The 22,676-nt window shown below is 29.8% G+C and overlaps 1 protein-coding gene and 1 pseudogene across 1 annotated transcript; both read right to left on the reverse strand.

The window, feature by feature from the left end:
• Positions 1-1,149: 1,149 nt before the first annotated feature.
• On the reverse strand, positions 1,150-5,614 carry LOC106773024 (annotated as a pseudogene).
• A 10,737-nt stretch (positions 5,615-16,351) lies between these two features.
• LOC106774330 (transcription termination/antitermination protein NusG) lies at positions 16,352-20,900 on the reverse strand. The gene is made up of 5 exons (XM_014661285.2): positions 20,457-20,900; positions 18,545-18,723; positions 17,355-17,715; positions 17,038-17,144; positions 16,352-16,941 (listed from the first exon to the last, which is right to left on the reverse strand). The coding sequence occupies exons 1-4, from the start codon at positions 20,826-20,828 to the stop codon at positions 17,055-17,057; spliced, it is 1,002 nt and encodes a 333-aa protein (XP_014516771.1). The 5' UTR covers positions 20,829-20,900; the 3' UTR covers positions 16,352-16,941; positions 17,038-17,054.
• Between the last annotated feature and the right edge of the window lie 1,776 nt (positions 20,901-22,676).

Consider the following 22,676-nt stretch of genomic DNA (forward strand, 5'->3'; position numbering starts at 1 on the left):
TTAGATTGATCCGAGATTTTTCCTATCCAACATTAGGGGGGAGACCTTGGTTTGTTAGCCTTATATCGGCAAAAAGGCTTTAAAAATGCTCCAATTGAATTTTTTTTTTTGGGCTATTTTATCCTTTTTCTTACATGAAAATGGTATAGATTGATACTTAGGAAACTTCAATTAGCCAATCTAATATATCTTAGACATATTCATTCATCAAAAACTCAATTCATACATTATTTCAATACTTCATCATTCAATTATACATAAAATTTCCTCAACATAACATATCACACCAACCATAACATAATTAAGGATAAAACAATTTTACTAGCTTTCCTTACCTAGAATAAAAACCTTGACTAACAAGTTGATTATAAAGTTTTAGTTCTCACAAGATTTTCTAACTATACAAAGAAAACTTTATTAAAATATCATAATGCATCATTATGATCAAGCAAACAAAGATTTACTTTGAATTATTTTGAGTTACATATGTCTGATGAGAGAGTCACATGCAACTAAAAACTTTATACTAACTAAAAAGGAAACAAAAATTGAAGTTATTCAGTTTTGAATTCTGATTGGTTGTATGTATAGAATTCTCTGAAAGGATTACTCTTATGATTTTTTTTATCTTTAATCAGATGAAAGATAAGATCAAAGATATAACAAAGTAGAGAAAAGTTTTTAAAAAAGAGTTTTAGTGAGATGGTGATTTTGATAAGATGAAATTCCATTAATAGATATTTTATTTATAATATAACTTTTCAATAATAAAATAATCGAGTATTACCTTTTAAAATTTACTATTATTCTTTATTATTTTATTGTTCTTATATAATTGACATTAAAAATTGTTTTTTCTTGTAGTAAAAATCATAAAATTATAAAAGTGTAAAACTATAAAATCATAAATTTATAAATTTATAAAATTATAAAAATATAAATCTATAAAATTATGAAATTACGAATTTATAAATTTATAAGATTATAAAATTATAAAATTAAAAAAGTATAAAAATATAGATTTACACAATTATAGAATTATAGAATTAATTCTCTCATGACAGTATAAATGAAGAACGTAAAAGACTAAAAAGGAAATATTGATTCCTGAACAACAATTTATTGAATATAGAAATTTAAATTTCATCTTATTATATTAAGCCAGACATGTATGACTCACATCGAAACAAATATCCAATGGTTACAATATACATGTTATATATTGCGAGCATTACAAAACCTGCAAAAGTTATCCACAATAAAATAGTAACAATTTGAACTCACTAGTTAATAAAACCAGACTTGTCTCCAGTAGGAATTGATGTATAAAACTGCTGCAGTTGCTAGCAATGCTAATGTATATGACACAACAAAGCTCACACGAAAGAAATACATGTCTATCAATCTGTCCTCATAATTTGGTTTATGTGGAATAATTGTAGGAGCTTGATGACAACTCTTTGCTAACGGAGGTCCACAGAGAAATGGATTATCCTCATAGCTGGTATTAGTAAATGTGTTAAATTGAGCTCCTTCAGGAATTGGGCCTGATAAGTTGTTGTGTGCCACACTTAATACTTGAAGAAATGTTAGATTATTGAGTTTTTGAGGAATTTGACCACTCAACTTGTTAAAAGAAAGATCTAAACTCTCTGTATGAACCAAATTTGAGAATGAATCTGGAATTTGTCCAGTTAAATCATTATGAGACAAGTTTAATGCTTGGATTCTTGTCAACTTCCCAATATCAAATGGGATATTTCCTTTCAGTTTATTCTGAGATAAATCGATTCCACACATGTAAGTAAGGATGCTTCCCATGTAAATATAGGTATTTTTTTTTGAAGTGAAACTTGCTGTCACTTTCTGTTGCTTTGTTGATACTGGTGCGCGAGGTACAGCCGTTCTTCTTGATGTGGCTTCCGTTACATGTAAGTCAATATAGAAGCTTCCTTTGAGTAATTTTAATGATGAATCAAGGTTATTATTATCAAAAGGCATTATCCCAAAGCAAGAGGGTATTTCTCCAGAAAATTTATTGTGTGAAAGATCTAACATGGTTAAATATTTCATCTGGCATAACTCCTTTGGTATATCCCCAGTAATGTGATTACCTTTTAAAAAGAGAAAATTCAACTTTGAATGACTAAGGTCTTGTATCATATCTTGAATGTTGTCAGATAGTTCATTGTAGCTAAGGTCTAACATCACTACAGGAGAGCTTCCATTGAACATTTTCTTGGACACTCCAATTAAATGATTATTGCTCAAATGGATAAATTTCAGAGAAGAATTCAGAAATGATGGTACAAAGCCAGTCAAATTATTTTGAGAGAGATCTAAATAAAGTAGATATGGTTGTTGTGCCAATTCTAATGGAATGAATCCTTCAAAGCTGTTATTGGACATACGAAGTTCCATCAAATTTGAAATTGTTTTACCAAAGCTTGGAATCTTTCCTACCAAATGATTGTTGCTTACATCCAATGAAATGATGGATATGTCAAAAATGTTGCTCGGAAGTTCACCACTAAAATTATTATCATTCAATGATAAGTACTGTAAATCAGTGGGTATTGTAAAAAAGGGTCCCTCAAACCTGTTATTTGAAAGCATCAAGACATAGAGTCGGTATGAGAGTTGGTTTCTATCGTAAGGGTTCATGTCCTTTTCGAACATGTCTTCTGATATTTCTCCAGACAATTGATTGTATGAAAGATCCAACTCACGTAATAACTTCATTTGGCCTAATTCACGAGGAATTGAACCTTGGATGTGGTTTCTGGACATGTTTACATAAACCAAATTTGGATAAACAGAACTCATATTCTTGCTTGGAATTTCACCAATTATGGTATTCTCAGACACATCAAGGCTCTGTAACCCAGGAAGGGATCTAAATGGTAGTTGCATAGTACCACTCAAAGAACAGTTTCTCAAAAGAACTTCTGTCAATTTTGTGTTGTTTTCTAACAGCCAATGAGGAAATCCTCCTTCAAACCAATAATTACTGAAATCTAAGCTAGTCAAATTGTTTTGATGTAGAAGAAATCTGGGGAACGGAAGAGAATGTGTAACAATCATTGACGACAAACTAAGCACTTGTAATTGAAATTTAGGAATCCAAGTTTGCATACTAGGTTGTAAGTCCAATATGAATTTGTTTCCTTCACCATATATGAACTTCAGGTTTGAGAGATTGAAAAATGGTCTAAAAGAAACAAGAACATCAAATTGGTTTTCTGTAAAACCAAAATATTCAAGTGATGTAAGAGTAGCAATATTAGAATCAAACTTTCCACTAAATTGATTTCGGGAAAGTTCCAACTTCCGAATAGATGTCATATTTAAGAAAGACAAAGGGAGTGGTCCCACAAATAGATTTTCACTTAGATCTAACTCTTCAAGATTCTTCAACTTAAACCAATCTGAAATATGAAATTTTGACAAAAAAAAAAAAAAACAGATAATTTTGCATGGATTATAATATGAAGATATAAAGATTTCAACTAAACTAGGAATGCATAACATATATGTTAATTAAATAACTTAAAAAGACAAGCCAATGATATAATTACCAGTAGTAGGAAGAGTGTTATTTATATGACAGTTTGCAAGAGAGAACTTTTAAGGATGTTAAATTGCCAATACTTTTGAAAAATTCATTCTTCACGTTGCTGCTTCCATCCAATCTCAAATATTCTAGATTTCTTAAATTATGAAGATCTACAAAATAAAAAAAAAATGACATGAATCATGATATAGCAATCAGAGAATTAAATTACCTTGTGAAAATCATAAATATTACTACCTCGAGCTACAATTGATCCTTTAAATATATTATTACACATAGAAAGCTTCCTAATGGATGATGATAAAGCTTGTAATGACTCCCTTAGTATGTCTCCATCCATCATATTTCCATCTAAAGTAAGAACATCCAATCTACTTAGACTTTTTGAACCTGAAAGTCATACAAAACTTAAATTAACTAAAAAGTATATACATAAAACTTTAATTAGGCTAAAGAGAACAGATCATATATTATTTTTAATTTTATTTCTTAAATACCTTGATGGGTCACGAAAGAGTGAATTTTATTATCGCTTAAATCAAGATTTGTCAAACGGGACATAGTCAATAATCCTGCAAGCCATAAATTAAGAATTAATCAAACTACAATTCGTGAAGGGTTATATTTTTCTTCACTGTTGAAATAGAAGCATTACAAAACTAGTTTGCTTTCAAATAACCGAAAGTAATTTTTCAAAACCTATAGTGTATGTTAAACATCTAAAAGTTCACTTTATCTAGATTGAAGAAATTAATGTAAATTCAATTCTCTCTGTCTGACTTACACCATTTTCGTAGGGAAAAAAAAGCCAGAAATAATAACCAGAAATCATTTCGAGCATGTATGATGTTACAGAAAAGAGTTTCAACGTTTTTATTAAGAATATGATAAAGAAATAAAGATTCACAAATAACTTATAAGTATAAAAAAAAATTAATAGTGGCAAATAAATATAAAACAATTATACGGGTTAAAGTATTATTTTTTAAGTATATATATATATATATATATATATATATATATATATACATTACAATAAAAACAAGTAATACCTTCAATGTGAAGATCCGGGCCCAATTGATTTCCAGCTAAATTAAGTTCCTTTAAAGATGTGAATCCCTCCAGATATGATAAGAGGTCATTAGTCAAATAGTTATGACTTATGTCCAGCACCTCCAAATTGGGCAGCTTTGGTGACACACTTTCAAAAGCTTATGTATATGCACATGTATTGATTAAAACCAAAAGTTGTGAAGGAAGCCAACAAATGTGAAAAATAAAATATAGTATAAAAAATTAGAAGATTTATATTATTGTTGTCATTTCTTAAAATAAATAATAAATTGTTAGTCTCACCTTGGTTTATTGAAGATGTACTGAAGCTGTTATATTTTAAATTAAGCGACTTAAGAGATGGAACGCCGTCCAAACAAGACAGAATGGTCGAAGCATTATACAGCTTGTTACCACTAACATCGAGGACCTCCAGATTTGGCAACTCTACAATATGAAAAATAAAGTTGAAAAAAATAATGATACATAGACAACATTTTTTTAAACATTTGAAACCAATCACACAATGAGACGTATAATGATGTTCAAATATTGTCAAAAAATATTGTGTAAGTATCTTTATCCCTTAAAAAAATAACGAGTAAGAAATTAGAGCGACGAAGACATAGAAGTTGCAGGAATTAATACCTCCATTCCCCTCACAACCAACTATTTGAGAATATGACAAGTCGAGAATCTTCAAATCTTTGAGGATAGAAAGATCTGAGTAATTAATATATTTTTTTGTTGATTTCCTCCAGCCATCAGTAAGATCTAGTTGAGCCACTCTTCCTGTGGAGGAGTTGCACTGCACATAGTTCCATTCACAGCAATCTGTGTCGGTGTCCCAAGAGAAAGGAGAGTTCAAACGTGAATTTATGCCCAAAAGTGCTTCTCGCTCCTCCTTCCAACATCCTTCACACCACGCCACTTCCAATAAAAGGAAAATGAGGAAACGCAATCTCACAACACTCTTCATTTTTCTCTTCACCCATATAAAGGATTTGGTCTTCATCCCTTAAATAGGAAAGCATATTATAGTTTTTTTAAATAAAAGTTGAAACCCGAAAATTAATAAAACGGAGGTAATATACTATTTTTTATTTTTTAATCTTCTTTATAATTAAAAATTGTGAGGTAATTTTTTTTGAGGAAAATTTAAATTTATTAAAAACTAATTTCTCATCAAAGAAAAAATTATTTATAAAAATAAAAAATATGATGTGAAATTAAGTTTAAATTTGAATGACAAAGTCCCCGAATAAGTTTTCTCAAGTTGCTTATTAATTTTTGGAGCATGGAAGACGTTTAAGTCAATTCTAACATTAAAAGACGGGCTTAAAAAAACTAACGAAAATACTTCCATTCTTTTTTTTTTTTCATATATGAAATAGAGTAGTAATTTCGACGAGAAAATTTTTAAAGATGGTTTATTCCACAATATTTATTTTGATGCTTTTTAATTTTACTTTTAAATTAAATTTTCATATAATTTTTGAAATTACATCAACATAAAATATTTATCATAAATCTAAAACAATTTACATGTTCAAAAGTACTTTTTCCTATAAAAAGAATTATGAATATAAATTTTGAATTACAATATTTATTTAATACCTATTTTAACAATATAAATAAATATGGTGGTATACTTTTACTAAAATAGAAGTAAAATTCAGAGAAGATGATCTGTCATCCACGGAAAGGTCACATTCATCCACAAGTACAATTCAAAACAAACATCCTTCAATAATTATTTTATAATAAAAAATAAATTTACATCTTATAAATTATTTATAAAACTAAGAGAAAAATATGATGAATACATTAAATTTACATCTTTAATAAATTTTAATTTATAATACGTTTTATGCATTAAAATTATTTACTTTCTATATATATATATATATATATATTAACTTACTAATTATTATTAAACCATATAAAGACTTAGAAAAGTAAAGAATGACGACTTGAGAATCAACAAACAGCTCAAAACATCAAAGTCCATCCAAAAACTAAGAAGGATGATTTGACGTCAAAAGGTCATAATCAACGTAAAGAAGAATTCAAGCTAAACATAACTAAGTAGTAATTATAATTAATTAAATAAAGTTGCATAATATTATAAACTATAAAGTCGCGGGTGGTAAATGTCTCATATTTCTTCAGCTCGACCTCTTAACACATCCTTTTAATTTAGGGATTTGACTTTTAAATATAAAAAAGACAGCTCGATCTCCTAACACATCCTTTTAATTTAGGGATTTGACCTTTAAATATAAAGAAGACGAAAGCTTATGTCTAACTAATTTCTCACGCAAAAGCAATGTTTCCCAAATGTCAGCACAATACCATTTTTAGCAACGAATCCTAAGTTCGTAGATTTCTCTAATTTCTCAGATACGAGCTACTCCAAAATAGGAAACATTTCTTTAATATGTTTAATAATTTAATATGTTTAATAATTTCTAATTATATTTTCATTTATTAATATATTTAACAATTAAAAATGTTATAATCCACCTATACAACTCAAACGGTGCCATCTGGATGGCTCAACTTGCCACATGTTAAAAAAGTTAACGTCGTTAACTGCATTTAACGGAAAGGCTATTATTGAATCAAATTGACCAAATTAGGGACCCAATTGATCACTTCCAAAATTGGAGGACCCAATTGAAACAAACCCCAAATATAGGAACCTCCGAACCTATTAAACATAAATAAAATAAAATTTCATAATATGAATTTTCTTTTACAAATCTAAAATACAACAGAATAGTTTAAGGATATAAGTAGAGTTACAAGTTTACAGTCATTCAAAATTGACCATAAATTTAAACTTTACATATATAGGAGTCTTTCAAAATATAAAGATTACAGTTAAGGAGAAGCCTAAGAACTAGGGGTGCCTCATCTCCCTCCAAAGCTTGCTCCAAAGGCATCTCATCTACCTTTGCTCACATCCAAGTAGATGATCATTGCAAAAGGAAGAACATAGACATACAAGACAATCACAAACAACAAGGATAAGCTAGGTTGAAAAGCATACATGTTATTCTATAAGATTGACATATAAAATCACAAGTCATACAAGCATGTAAGTAAATCATCATATCATATTATAACACATGACTAGACACGTCCAGACTTAGAATGAATATCGATCTAGGGCGGGTTGTGCACTTGTGGTGGCCTCTACTGCTTTGCAAAGTCATTGCCAATGGGTTTCACCTTACCACACACAAGGTTAGTCTATTACCGCGCAATAAGCGTCCAAGTAACACCTACACTAGGACCTCCTACTACTCTCACCACATGCATCAATCCTCTCTAAGGGAGAATGAAAGACCATTAGAGTGTTAGGATAACCCCCATGAAAAAGTCTCATATATTCATTCTAAACATTAAAGTGATTTCACCAAGAGATCTTACTTTCATACTCCATTTCATTACTTTCAACACAACATCTATCCAGTTTAAAGCATCAACATACCATTTCTCCTTTTATAATTACATTGAATACTATATCAAACCATACATGTATCATACATCATCAACCAACCAAGAAAAAAAAAGAAAAGGGTAAACCAGGGCGAAGTAAGTCGCTCAACGCACATGGTTGCAAGGCAAGACAGCAAAAATTTGCACAGCGCACCACCTTTGGTGCGTTGAGCAAATTTTTCTGACAGGGGAGGCAAGGCATGACAACATAAATTCGCACAGCGCACCACCCTTGGTGCACTGAGCGAATTTTCCTAACAGGGAAGCCTTTCAGCTAAAATTTTCATAGTGCACAGGGTACGCTATGCGACTCTGCATAATCTACAGAACGAATTTTTGCAGATTTCAAGCAATCACCACTCCATAACTCGTTCTAAACCTCTTGCCCAACTTCTAATGATCATAGATCGTAGTATAAGCCTAATTGAACTTGCTTAAATGATTCTAACCCTTTCTAATCTTATTCTCTAATATTTATGCATTTATATACACTCTCCAACTTCAATTTTATTAACCTAGAGGCCTAAATCTAAATTTACCACTTAAAACTAGTTCTTGCCCATTTTAACACTTCTAACAAGTCACAATTAACTCACCTAAACTGTTTCACACGTCTAATTCAGTCCATGACCCCTAACTCTCAAAACCACTACCTCACTTCCTCCAATATAGCCTAAACACCATAACCAACTTAACTTTTTGTCTAGCAACCTGCATAACATGATTCATTGCATTCAAACACTCAAATACAACATCACACCTTGCCCATACCAGATTCTAAATCATAGATTCACAGTCCCATAATTCACACATCAAGTAACACATGTTCTAACATATAACTTCATCCAATCTCAGCTCAAACAACAATAGGACACCAAAACAGTTTCACATACACATTGTTTCACAATTTCAAACATAATTATAAGTCATGCAACTATAATTCACTAAACAGAAAATAAAAACCCAGCTTCCCTTACCTTAGAGTTTGAACAGAACAGTAGATTGATGATGCCTTAACAGTACCTCTCACAGCGAAAATCACAAGGTCCTACAAAATCACCAAATTGGTGATAGAAACTGCTTTTAGAACTAAGTTTGAGCATAAAACAGAAAAAAGAAACCATCAAACACGTGCAACCAGCAGAGGTTGCATGTCTAGGTTTAAGAACAGTGACAAAAGGGCAAGAACAGCTTACCCACTAAAATCAGAAATCAATCGGATGGTTAGAGAGCCCTTGATTCCGAGAATGCAGGAACACTACCTAATCAACAATGTAACGGTGAAATGAGAAGATATGGTAGAGAGAAGATAGAGAAAGAAGGAAGAGAAGCTTTCTAGAGAGGGAATGAGTTTTTAGAAGAAATGATCAGAAATTTTGGTAAAGTTACTTTGCTTATACATTTAATAAAATAAGGAAAAGCTTCTCTCTCTAATTTACCCTTTTCTTTAACATATTGGTATTTATATATATATATATATATATATATATATATATATATATATATATATATATATATATATATATATATATATTCATGTTCTTACAAATATATTTTAAAACAATTATATTTACCATTAATTTAATCATAATATAAAACATACAATGAAAATGTTTATTGATTACCGATTTTAGTTAATTAAAATAAATATCAATAGTTAATTAAACATACAAAGACGAAGGAAAAAAAAACGATGACTTGACATCGACTAGAAGCTACAACCACCACAAAATTGAATACAAGACAGACACGCCTCAATAATTATGTTTTAATTAAAAGGAATTACATAAATCTAAATTATTAAATTTAATTATAGTTTATATATTTAATAATATTTCTTTATCATAAATTTTAATTATAATATAATTTATTTATTTCATTACATAAAATAATATATAGACCATATATTTTTATTAATTAATCAAATACAAAAATTTCACAAGAAAATTGACTTGACATGAACTCAAAGATCAATCTCCACCACGTAGAATATGAGACACAAAACTTTAATAACTAGTGTTGTAATCTAATTAATATATATTAATAATTGAAGAATATGTGTATATGGAGAAATCTCTTGAGTCAAATAAACAACTTGTAGGCGATGAAGAGATGTACATAACTGATAATTCTCCTCTACAAGAAGATGTTCCTAAAAGCTATCAATAGCTTCGTGTAATATCAATACTCGTAGAAGACATGTCAAAAGGGGTAACCACTAGATGAAACTTAAATAATTTTTGCATGACAGTAGTTTTTGTCTTTCAGATAGAATCCAAGAATATTGGTAAAGCTCTCCAAGATGACAAATGTGTTGCAATGCAAGAAAAACTGGATCAATTTAATAGAAATGATATTTAGGAACTCATTCCTAGAAAAGAAAAACATCAAGTTATTGGAACAAAATGGGTGTTTTGAAACAAGCTAGACGAGGAAAGTCATATTACCAAAAACAAAGCTAGACTTGTTACAAAAGGATATTGTCAAGAATAAGGTATTGACTATGATGAAACCTATGTTCCTATTGCAATGTTAGAAGTTATTTGCTTAATTCTTACTTATGTATCTCTTATGAAATTTAAATTATATCAAATGGATGTTAAGAGTGCTTTCTTAAATGGTTTTATCAAAGAAAATGTCTATGTTGAGCAACCTCCTGATTGTAAAGATTTTAAATATCCAAACCATATTTATAAACTTAAGAAGCATTGTATAGACTAAAACAAGCCCCTCGGTCTTGGTATGAAAAACTTGGCAACTTTTTATTGGAAAATGACTTTTCTATATGAAAAATTGATTCAACCTTATTCATAAAGAGAATGGGAGAATATATCCTACTAATTCAAGTGTATATTGGTGATATTATTTTTGGATCTACTAATGATTCTCTATGTGACGGGTTTGCAAGTATTATGCAGGGATAATTTGAGATGTCAATGATGGAAGAACTAACATTCTTTCTAGAACTCTAAATTAAATAGATGGAAGGTGGTACCTTCATCTTGTTGAAACAAGATCGTCTAAAGAGACTGAATCATCTAAAGCATCTTTGGTTTTGAGGCTTAACAAATAATTTTAAATGAAATAATCTTGAGTAATCAAATATCTAAGAAAAAGAAAAGAATATAGATATATCACGCAGAGAATAAAATCCCCTTCTTGGGTGGTCATAAGAGAGAGTGTCTGAACACTAGATAATAGACAACATGGAATCCTCTAAGCACCCATCAAATGAACCACCTAGATGCCCATTTAACTAGAAAAAGAAGCCAAAGAGAAAAATGTCTAAAGATTCGAAACATCTAAGTGTCAAGCCAAATCAGAGTAAAAGTCAAAGGTTATATCTAAGGCTACACGAGTCACTTAAATATTAAATAGTGAAAGAGATAAGCTAAAATGACATGACGTATTCTTGGGAAGGTGTCTGATCAGTAGGAAAAGCCTACATATACTTGTCAAGACACTATGCTTAAAGATACATATACATTCACATAGTGATGGACATAAAAGTTTCTAAGTGGACCTTGTAAAGCAATGAGAGCAAAAGTCTATCAAATAAAACATGCTTTACAACATCGTCTAAAGGACATATGCGCAAAACAAAAGGATATACCTTTAAGTCTAAAGAATGACACTTCACTCTTAAGAAAAAATATAATACTAAAGGTTGATGTCTCACAATTAATCAGTGCTACAAGAGGAGAGAAAACTAAAGCAAAAACATCGTCAATGAATAACAACTTGCCTTATATTATTTAATATTGTCTAAATGTTGTGATCAACTAATATATGTATTTACACAATGTATGACAAGATGATTTGAACATATAGTGCAAGATAACATAAACGATTAAAACATTTAATGTTATTTAATGGATGTATTGTAAAAGTGTTGCTTATATACCTTGTCCTTGTTTAATGTGCAAATTAGAATTACATAATAAGTTAATCAGAACAATCGCAAACGTGGATAAAGACATTGAGAGAAGTAAAGAACGTTCTAAAAATGTTCTAAGTATAAACTTCTACTCTAACATGTCCTACAAGTTGCTCTTCAACCAAGATATGATAAAGCATTGTACCTCTACATAACAATACAAGTGAGTGTGACCATCTACCAAAAAGCACTAGGAAACCTACAAAAGGTCAACTTCACATCCAACGGTCATTTCTTCAAAAGGGCTATATAAATAAGATCAACTGAAAAAGAAAAAGTTGTTGCTTTTGAGAAAAATGTAGAAGGATGATTAAAGAAAAAAATATAGAAAGAATGAAAAAGAAAGGAAGGGAAGAAGAGAAGAGAGAGAGAGAGAAAGAGAATGAGCTCAAGAAAAATCATCAGCCATTGACTTTACCTCATCTCATCTTCAAGCTTATAATGGTTGATGCTTCCAACAAAAATAAAAGAAGGAGGAGACAGATGAGAAAAGAAAAAGAGAGCAATAAAGTATTATGCCCAAGATGGGATTAAGAAAAGAAAGAGAGAAAAGAAATGAGGTTGAAACAATTGAGGTTGAAATGAAATAAGAAAAAGAAAAATGAAATTGAGAGCATAATGAAAAGAAGAGAAGAGAAGGAAGAGAGTATGCATTGAACATTCATGCTATTGCTCATCAAGCTCACACATATCGTCTGAAGTTCTTCCATCCAAAAGGAATAGAGAAGAGAAGGAACATAATAAAATTTTTAACATGATAACAACTGAACGGTGTTTTACTTTCAAATAGGACCACACTTGATTTCGATGGCCGAGTACTAGTGGAGTTTCACTACTAGTTTTCCAATATACACAGTTGATGCATAGGTTTCCAAAAGATCATCCAAACAAATTCTAGAACCAGAATCACTGAACTATAACCAAAATTAAATACTCACTCACTAAAGACCAAGCATTAGAAAACGCAGGGACTACTGAACTGTTATAATATTGCAAAAGTTAAAGGTTGGTTTTGGAACGTTTTACAAAGTTAAGTTCTATAAATAGAGAGTTTTTTCATTCCAAAATACACCAAAAATCAATTTTTTTTTTATTCTCTTCTCTTCTTAGTTTTATATTTTTCTCTTTTCTTCTTCTAAAAAATATTTTAAATTTATTTTATATTCTTTTTAAAAATTCTTGCTTTTCATAAATGTTTTGAGAAATTTTGTTATTGTTTTGTCAGCTTTAAGGTATCTTGTTAAGTCCTACCGAAGGTTACTAACAGTATGGCAATATGGCCACTACTTCTCTTACAAACCTCATCTAAATGCATTGCAAAAGGATTTGTATATTACTTACATGATGAATAACAAAATACTCCACTTTGCTTTCTCTTCTTTTTTGTCATAAGTCATAATCCCAGATGAACTTTATTAGTTCGAATCCAACCAGAGATACAAGGGACATAAGGAAAGGACATATGACAACAATTGTTGAAAGCTATTTCTTTTTACCCTTTCATAATTTCAACATTCACTCCCATAAACTTTTATGTGTTGGAATGTATGTTTTTTCCAGAATAAAAAAATTGTATTTCAAAACATAAAATAAAAATCTACATCAATTTTTAATTTTGAACTGTGCAATCTAAAAATTTCGAATTGTACAGTATAAGTATAAAATTTTGTTTATAAGAAAATACAGGAAGAAAGTGAAGTTACTGGAAGAAACTGTCATAAAAGACGTACAGCAGGCTGCCAACAATGTGAAAGGTATTTAAAAGCTATTGAATTTTCATTCATTCACCTTCAAATTTAGTCCATCTAAAATAGTAATTGTTTAGTCATGACCAATTAATGACTTGGGTTCTTAATCATTTCAACATTACTCCCCATTTTGGTAAACATTTATCAAAAGGTTTAAATATTTTTTTTTCTTATTTTGATCCGTTTAATATAATTTGTTTGGATGTTAAACGTGATTTTTATTTTGATAGGTTATATTTAATTTGATCCATTTCACGTTATATAAATTATTAATGAAAGATTAATAAATTATTAATGGAAGATTAATAGTGTATGTTATGTGTCATTCACGGTTTTCTTAATTTTTTTAAAAAATATTTTTTTATTTTTATTTTTTATTAGTTTTTTGGTTTAAATATTCTTTTTTCAAATGTTCAATTTAGTTTGTATTTTTATAAATTATGTTGAATTTGATATTTTTATATGCAATCTAAGTTGTTAACTAAAAATGAACTCTGTCATGTTGGTTTTCTTTTTTTTCTTCATTTTTTTTTATTTTTTCTTAATTTAATAGAAATTATCTATATCAACTCACATTAGTATCACATGTTCATGTCTATGTCATGTATCATGTTAATATTAATGCAATGAGTCAATATTCAATTCAGTCACTTTTGTTAATTTTATTCAATTTAATCTCAATTTTTATTAATTTTATTTCAATTCTAGTTTTGTTTCTTTCTAAATTTAATACAAATTTACTTTTTATTAAAATTCATTTATTAAATTTTTTTCCACTATTTTTAAACGAACTCTAATTATATTATTAGAATTGATTTAAAAATAATAAATAAAATTTCTTCTAATTTTAAAATAATAAAGAGTTATTCTTCTAATTATAAAATTAAATTAGAATTTTCTTTATAATTTAGAAAAATAAAAAAAATTATGAAGAATTTATTTTCTAATTTTAAAAATAGTGAAGACTTTCCCTTCTAATTTTAAAAGTAATAAAAAACTTTAATTTTAATTTTAAAAATAATGAAAAATGTTTCTTCTATTTTAAAAATAAAAAATTATTTAATTTTAAAAAATACAAAAGAAATTCTTTTAAAATTTAAAATTGAAACTAAATTGAACAAAATTAATAAAATTTATAACTAAGTTAAACAGAATTAACGAAAATTAAAAATTGAAACTGAATTAATACAAAACATTAATACTAACTTTTCACATACTAACTTTACGCGACACATTAACACTAACTTAACACATAACATAATGTGATACGTGAACAACTTTTTTTATAATTAAAAAATTTAATAATCTTTTTTAAAAAACATAAAAAAAAACCCACAAATTAACACACAACTCATTCTGGTCATCTCATTAACAATTTAAATTATATTATTAATAAAAACTAAATTAAACATAATTTATCAAAATAAAAACCATATTAAACATCCGAACAAACATAAGTCTCATGTTAAACAATATAAACAAAAATAGAAACTAAAATAATATTTATCCCTTTTCTTATTTACCATTCAGTACATATTTTAGTTCGAAAAAGTTATCAAGCGAAGTTACAATCAATAGTTTAATCAAGTTAACGATGCAGACAAAACTCTTATGTATTTATTAAGTTTACTGGTTGATATCAATGAACGTGATTTCTATACAACACGACATGAATCCTCGATTGCACCTCTGAAATGTGTGGTCACGTTTCAGTTTTTATTTCATTGAAAGTTACTTTTAGAATTTTAGAATTTAAAAAAAATTAACATTTTAAGAGGCTTTAAATAAACCTACCCATAATAACCAATGAAAAAAATCTCTTTAAAAACTCTTTTTTGACAACGCATACGTGATCATCTATGATTGGTCCGTTTCCAATATTTTTTTAAACATAAATTCAAACAGACCAATAAAATGATAACACATATCCTCTTGTCAAAAAATTGTTAAAAAAAAATTGTCAAAATATCATTGTCCATGACTAATATCTATAAAAGAAGTCTGATTGGTCAAAGTCTTTTCTCCTAATCGCAACGCCTTTTATTCTATACAATACAACACGTTATACTTCATCGTGTAGTCGCTTATGCTTGGTAAAACAATGCATATATTGGAACTAAAAACAATAACACATACAAATTTTAGGTCCGCTAAAGGTTTTGAATTCAAGGTAAAGAATCATACAAATGTACATCAAACAATCAAATTATTATATAGAGTTATTTTGGGGATGATATTTTTTCTGAAAATAATTAAAACTTTGATGTAAGAGATCAAACAACTGAACCATAACCACTACAGTTTTGAATTTTAAATTCAACAACTATTGTGATTTTCAAAACATGGACAAATGAAAACATTATGAAGGATAATTGATTCAAGTGATACATTTGATAAAATTGTTCTCTTCATAGAGATGAATTCCAACAACCAACATTCCAATAATATTGACTTGGCAAAATGCAACTTAAAAACGATGGGCGAAATGCAAATGATATTTATACACATGAGAATGTTATTATGGAGCCTGTGTGAGAGAAAACCAACAAATGTTCATAGCAATAGATAATCCACTGTAGATCAAATACATTATATCAGGTATTATAATTTAACACCAACTTGATTAGAAGTGGTACTAAACCTAAGGCATTAAATAGGAAATAATGCCAAGACAATGGATAAACCAGAACTCAGAATAACTACTTTTATTGCTTTTTCATACAGTAATTAAAGTAACATACACATACAATGAATAAGAAAACTAGGTCATGTCATCCTAATTCGTTTTCATTTAAAGTGGTGATTTTTTAACTCAAAAATCACCACATTCAAGATATCAAATTATGAATCCCTTTTACGAGCCAGAGGGAAAGAGAGATTCAGTTGTGAAATGTGCATTAACAAATACCATAATTCAACTACAAACCTCAAATTTTTGGCCTCCAGTGCATAGACATCTCATCAGATTTCAATTCTGGGAATGAAGCACCAAAAAAAAGCTCCACATTCGTCCTGCTTAGCTACTAACAGCAAATTTCTTTACTTCAAGAATCATAATACACAAGCAAGCACTGGTCAGATATAAGATACACTTATATTTCCATATAAAAACCCAGCTTCATCTGCAAACGGAAAAGGCCAAAAGGGCATTCAGTGTGCATCTCCTCAAAGCCTTTTTTTTTTCTCCATACCACTAATTCAAAGTTATGGAAGCATACCATCAGGGGAGAAAACCCTACAGGCCACGGTTTGTCTCCAGACCAATTTCATTAACATCTATGTCTGCTATGTTCTCTTTCCCAAATAGAGTGAAATGCACAGTAGCCTGCAGGAAGAAGGCTATTTAAGTCTACAAACAAGTGAGAAATTGTTTTGGCATAATTATTTGACCCACAAATTGAAACGTTATTTACAGCTTGCACAGTCAGTTTTACTTCATAACAGCATTCTAGCAATTTTAATGAGATAAATTTGCATGTATGTCCAGAATAGAAATTGCCTATGCCAATTTAAGCTTGCTAAGGAAGAAGCTCACCATTTTAGTTTTTCGATTCAGCTTCTTGAGGGTGCCTGTAAACCCTGAAAAGGTTCCAGATACAACATGAACAGTGGAACCTGGAACAAGGAGTTTATATTTGTTTCGATTAGAAGAGGCCTCTTTGACTGTGACCTGGTCAGAAGTTTTCCTATGCCTCCCTTTAGATTTTGTATCAACAATAGCATTCAAAACATCATCGGGTTCCAATTCTGTATAACGAATCCCAGAGACTAGAGCAGCTCTTTTCTCTTCTCCCTCAAAAGCTTGGTCAGTTTTTTCTTGTTCTTCTTTTGCTTGTCTGAAGATTGCATCCACATCTTCGGCAGATAATGGCTTAGGTCTATTGATCTGTCTCTTTCTGCAAAAGTGAAAATAATCAAGAGTTTTTAATCATACTAAACAGGAACAGGAAAAAATATGCATTAGAGACGTTGGATTTTAGATATTTTCAACATCTGAAATCATTAATTAGAACTTAGAACGTATACAGCATACTTAAAAGGCACCAACAATTTATAATCTTAGAAAGTGTTAGCTACTCAGCTCATCATAACTTAATCAGGAATAGGTCTCAAAAACAATATAACATTGTTATGATCAGTTTACTCAAACACTTATAAAAAAACTAAAAGAATGAAATAAGCTTCACTAATAAACTAAAATTAGTTTATAAATATGTTTTTTTATCAGATTCACCACTGCATAAGTAAAATCAGCTTTTTAGGGATGTTAAAATCATTTAGCTTATCCAAAAAAAAAAAAACTTCGTTTAACTTGTGCATAAGTTAATTTTAACAAGTTACTTTTAACTTTGAGAAAGTTCTTTTCTTTTTCTTTTTTATTTTCTTCTCCTGTACATTCCAATGGAGGAATTTATTCCATTTTTCCTTATTTTTTAAGTACAATGGAGAAAATTTATTCAGAGACTTCGTATTTCAAACCTTCTCAGTATAGTGTAACTTTAAAAAACAATACTTCAACATTGATTAACCTGTCAAGTAAACAAAGGGAATTAAAATAGACATTTCATTCAGATGGTTCTTGTGAGGAATTTTTTCCAGATTGTAGTCATTTCTCTTTATCATAACTGATTGAAGACATCTTGCCCTGCACAAGAACTCAACCTTTCATGCAAAGATTTACAACAAAATTCTAAAAGACAGAAGGCACAAGCAGCAGATGCTTACGTGTTTCCAACTGTGGAACCAATAAATCCTCCAACACCATCATACTCTCTTATGAAGTCATGTAATTCTTTGTTCATCACACATCTCAAGAAAACACATCCTGGGAACAATTGCCTTGGTTTAACAGAGTAGGAACCATTCTTCAATCTCCTTTTCTCATTGACGGATGGAACATATATCTAAAACCATACACTACAACATCAATAAATACAATAACCTGATATGAAACATTACTTGTCACTCCTCAATTTAACTTTTATTTTCATCTTCATCTACTACGCTGGTGGTGATGTTTGCCACAAACACCAACAACTACCATGGCCACACTCTAAAACTCATTCAAACAAACAAAAGAGCCTAGAAACAGTTTTTATAAAAACTACCTGCAATCTAAGAACCACTTGTTCAAGCTAAAATCTGCAACGCAGCATGTGTTAGCTAATATTCTTAGGAGAAACTTCGATACAACTCTTTAAGCAGTTTGTGGTGTTCGCTAATAAGAATGAGATTCTCATTTTAATAGTCTGTGTAATAAAGGTTCACATTAAACATCAACATATATTCTACTGAAGTGAATTTCTAATTCAAATTAAAGGGCACACACATAGCACTTAACTATATCTAACTTTTATCTTTATTTTTAACCCTAGGAATATGTTTGAGAAACTAAATTTGTTAAAAACACATTGTTTCCGTAGGGATATATAGGGTTGAGAGACGTATCTTTCTAATATGTCCTTCAAACATCGATAGGCAAGAAGAACACATCAAAAAGGTACGTCTCACAGCCTTATACATATTTCTACAGAAACACACATCAACTAATACGTATTTACAACCTTAATTATGAAGCTTATTGAAAGTATCGTCTGAGTTTTGAGAACTTATTTGAAGTTAGGTATGCAACTTAAAAACCTTCTTGTAAATTCTTCTGTTTTACAGTGTTTCAACAATTTTCATGAAGAAGCTTACTTAAATAAGAGTAAATCGTAAATTGTCCATACAGTAATAATATGTACAGTAAGATTGACAAATTTTACAATAGCTACATTAAAAATCAAACCTACTATAATTTCAAGTTGATTAACACAGTAAAACAGTGTATATACATGAAATTCTTAAAATGAACTTCCTAATCCAACTCATGAATGTCATTAAATATACACTTAAACCTTTAAGTACTAAAACATTATTTTCAAGACTTTAACCTCCTTTTATAAATTGTTATAATTATAGTAAATTCTTTAAACATATTTTGTTATCCAACAAGCCAAACGACTCTAGTACTAGACTCAGCCTTCTCAAGCCAAGTTTCGGGTTGTTGATGGAGAAAAAAAAAACATTAAGAGGGGAGATTCCCGAAAAGTGGTTAGCCAGGTTCTCAAACAGAGTCAACAAGGCCCATAGATACCAGTACTGATAAATTCCAAATCAAGGATTAGGGAAACAGATCACTATTAACAATTTTCAACTAATTAAGAAAAACTAGAAATGGCAGAAGATCAGAAGACGTTAGGATCATGAATGATTGATAAGTCAAAGAAGATTCTTTATTTTGAATTAACAATTTAAAAATAAGAAACAAAATTTATACTCAGTAATCTCAATAAAATTTCTATCAGAAAACATAAACTTCATCAAAATGAATCTAAAATTTTTGACAAATGGTCAACAAAAACACATACAACAAAACTATTTAATTTTCTAATAGAAAATAAAGGTTTCTAATTAAAAAAATACACAACACAAATACAACGTTCGAATAGAAAAGAATACAATTTTTATTTCACTCTCAAGCTTTATTCATGATACTTTTTCCATGCATTCATGTGCCGAAGATATGGTTCTAAAAAAAATAACAAATAATTGAAATAAAGAATCGTAACCTTATTTATCTAGACAACATCCTTACCTTAAATTCGACGTCGGGGTAGTTTAGAGCGAGGGAGCGAGCGAGGAGTTGCGCGATTTCGTGACCCCTAATCCTCAAAACACGAATGACCCACCATTGAGGACCCAACTTGGCGAGGTTGTCCAGGTTCAGTTCGTCCATCCACGAACCTTTCTTCTTCGGCTTCTCGATGAGTTTCATCTCCACCTCCTCCCTCCAGTTGGTGCCGCTCTTTCTCTCTCTTCTCTCGCTCCTCTCGCGCCTCCTCTCACGCGCGCTCACCTGAGAGAGGGACTCCAAGGAAGCTGAGAGGGTTAAGGCTCTGTTTGGAAGGGATGTAAAAGTGAGAGTGTGGAAGCGCAATGGATTCCATGGGAGAAACAATCCTCTCATGTCTTCTTCTACTGCCAAGGAAGGATAATATGAGGATACTCCTTTGCCTTTTCAGTTCTCCTGATTTTATTGGTAAAAAGTATAATAACAATTACTAAAACTTAATACCACATCTTATCACACAATTATTATAATTTAAAATTTATTATCCAAATTTATATTTCGCTCATTTTACTATCAATCCTTTTCAATTAAATTTCTTAAATTTTTAAAAGCAAGAGGATTTCACAAAAAAAAAAAGGAGAAAAAAATACAAAAACGTTAACCATTTATTAGATTAAGGCTTTTATTATCCGCACTTTCACAATTTCTTCTTGCAACTACTCAAATTTTCAAAATATTATTTTATCCTTATAAAAGTGATTAAAGTTATCTGAAATTTCTAGACTAAGATTTATGGAACAAAATTACCAAACGAAATTTGTTTTGAAATAAGATTTTGGGAAGATATTTTTGAAACAAACTTTTCATAATCTACGATGTGTTTCGGAAAGTCTTTTTGAACTTCTTACGTATCAATCCTTACATTCTTTGTTTTATAATATTGCACATAATTATGAACAATGTATTATCATAATACAAATTCATAATTTCATTTGGTTTAAAACTCAAATCTAATAATACATTTTTAATCTATAAAAATTCACATCACTTAGTGTCATGCTTTTGAATTTTGTTTCAACACTACATCTTGCTACTACATGCTGTTTTTTACTCTTTCAAATTACAAGATTTACTCCTACAAAAGTAAAGTATATAGAGGTAGATCTTTTATCATCTTTTGAGCATGCCTAATTTGCATCAGTATACCCTTAAGTTTTCATGATTTGAGAACAAAATTCCTTTTCCAAATATCTCAAAATCCTCTCAAGAGCATCTATATGGCTTTTGAGGGTCATGCATAAATTGACTAACAACATTCACTGCACAGGTAATATCTGGACGTGTATGGGATAAATAAATTAATTTTCCTACCAACCTTTGGTATTTCCCTCTCTCTATGCTTCCTGAATTTAAGCATTGAAAGAGTTTATGATTTTGTTCAATTGGTGTATCAACTTATTTGCTCCCAAGCAGCCTAGTTTCCGATAGTAAGTTAATAGTATATTTTCTTTGACATATAAAAATATCATGTTTTGATCTAACTACATCAATACCCAAAAAATATTTGAGGTTTCCAAGTTGTTTCATCCAAATTCAGATGCAAGGTATTATTGTAAACTAGAAATCTCATCTTGGTCATTTTCTGAAACAATCATGTCATCTACATATATAATCAAAGCCATAATTTTTCCTTTTCCCCTCTTAAAAAATAAGGTGTTATCAAAGTTACTTCCTCTATAACAAAAAGTCTTCATAGACTTGGTAAACCTTTCAAACCATGCTCTCGGGGATTGTTTTAATCCATATAAAGCCTTCTTTAATTTGCAAACCCTCATTCCAATTGAATCTGTCATGTCTGGTAGAGAATCCATGTAAATTTCTTCTAAGATTTCTCCATGTAGGAAAGCATTTTTCACATCAAATTGTAGAAAAGGTCAATCTTGGTTTCCTGCTAGAGATAGAAGTATTCTTACAGTATTGAGCTTGGCTACCGGTGTGAACGTCTCTTAGTAATCTACATCCAAAAAAATAAGGGGGTAAATAAACTATGGAAGGAAGGATAAAATGATCAGACAACACATCTAAAGGCCTTTCAAAGTTAAGCACACAAGAAGGAGTTCGATTAATTAAGTAAACTACAGAGCTCACAACCTCACCTCATAAATGAGATGGGACATTACCATCTATAAAAAATGATCTTGTCACCTCTAATATATGTTTATTTTTCCTCTCAGCACTCCATTT

This window comes from Vigna radiata, chromosome 9 (assembly GCF_000741045.1).
Source record: "Vigna radiata var. radiata cultivar VC1973A chromosome 9, Vradiata_ver6, whole genome shotgun sequence".
NCBI classification, from domain to species: Eukaryota; Viridiplantae; Streptophyta; class Magnoliopsida; order Fabales; family Fabaceae; genus Vigna; species Vigna radiata.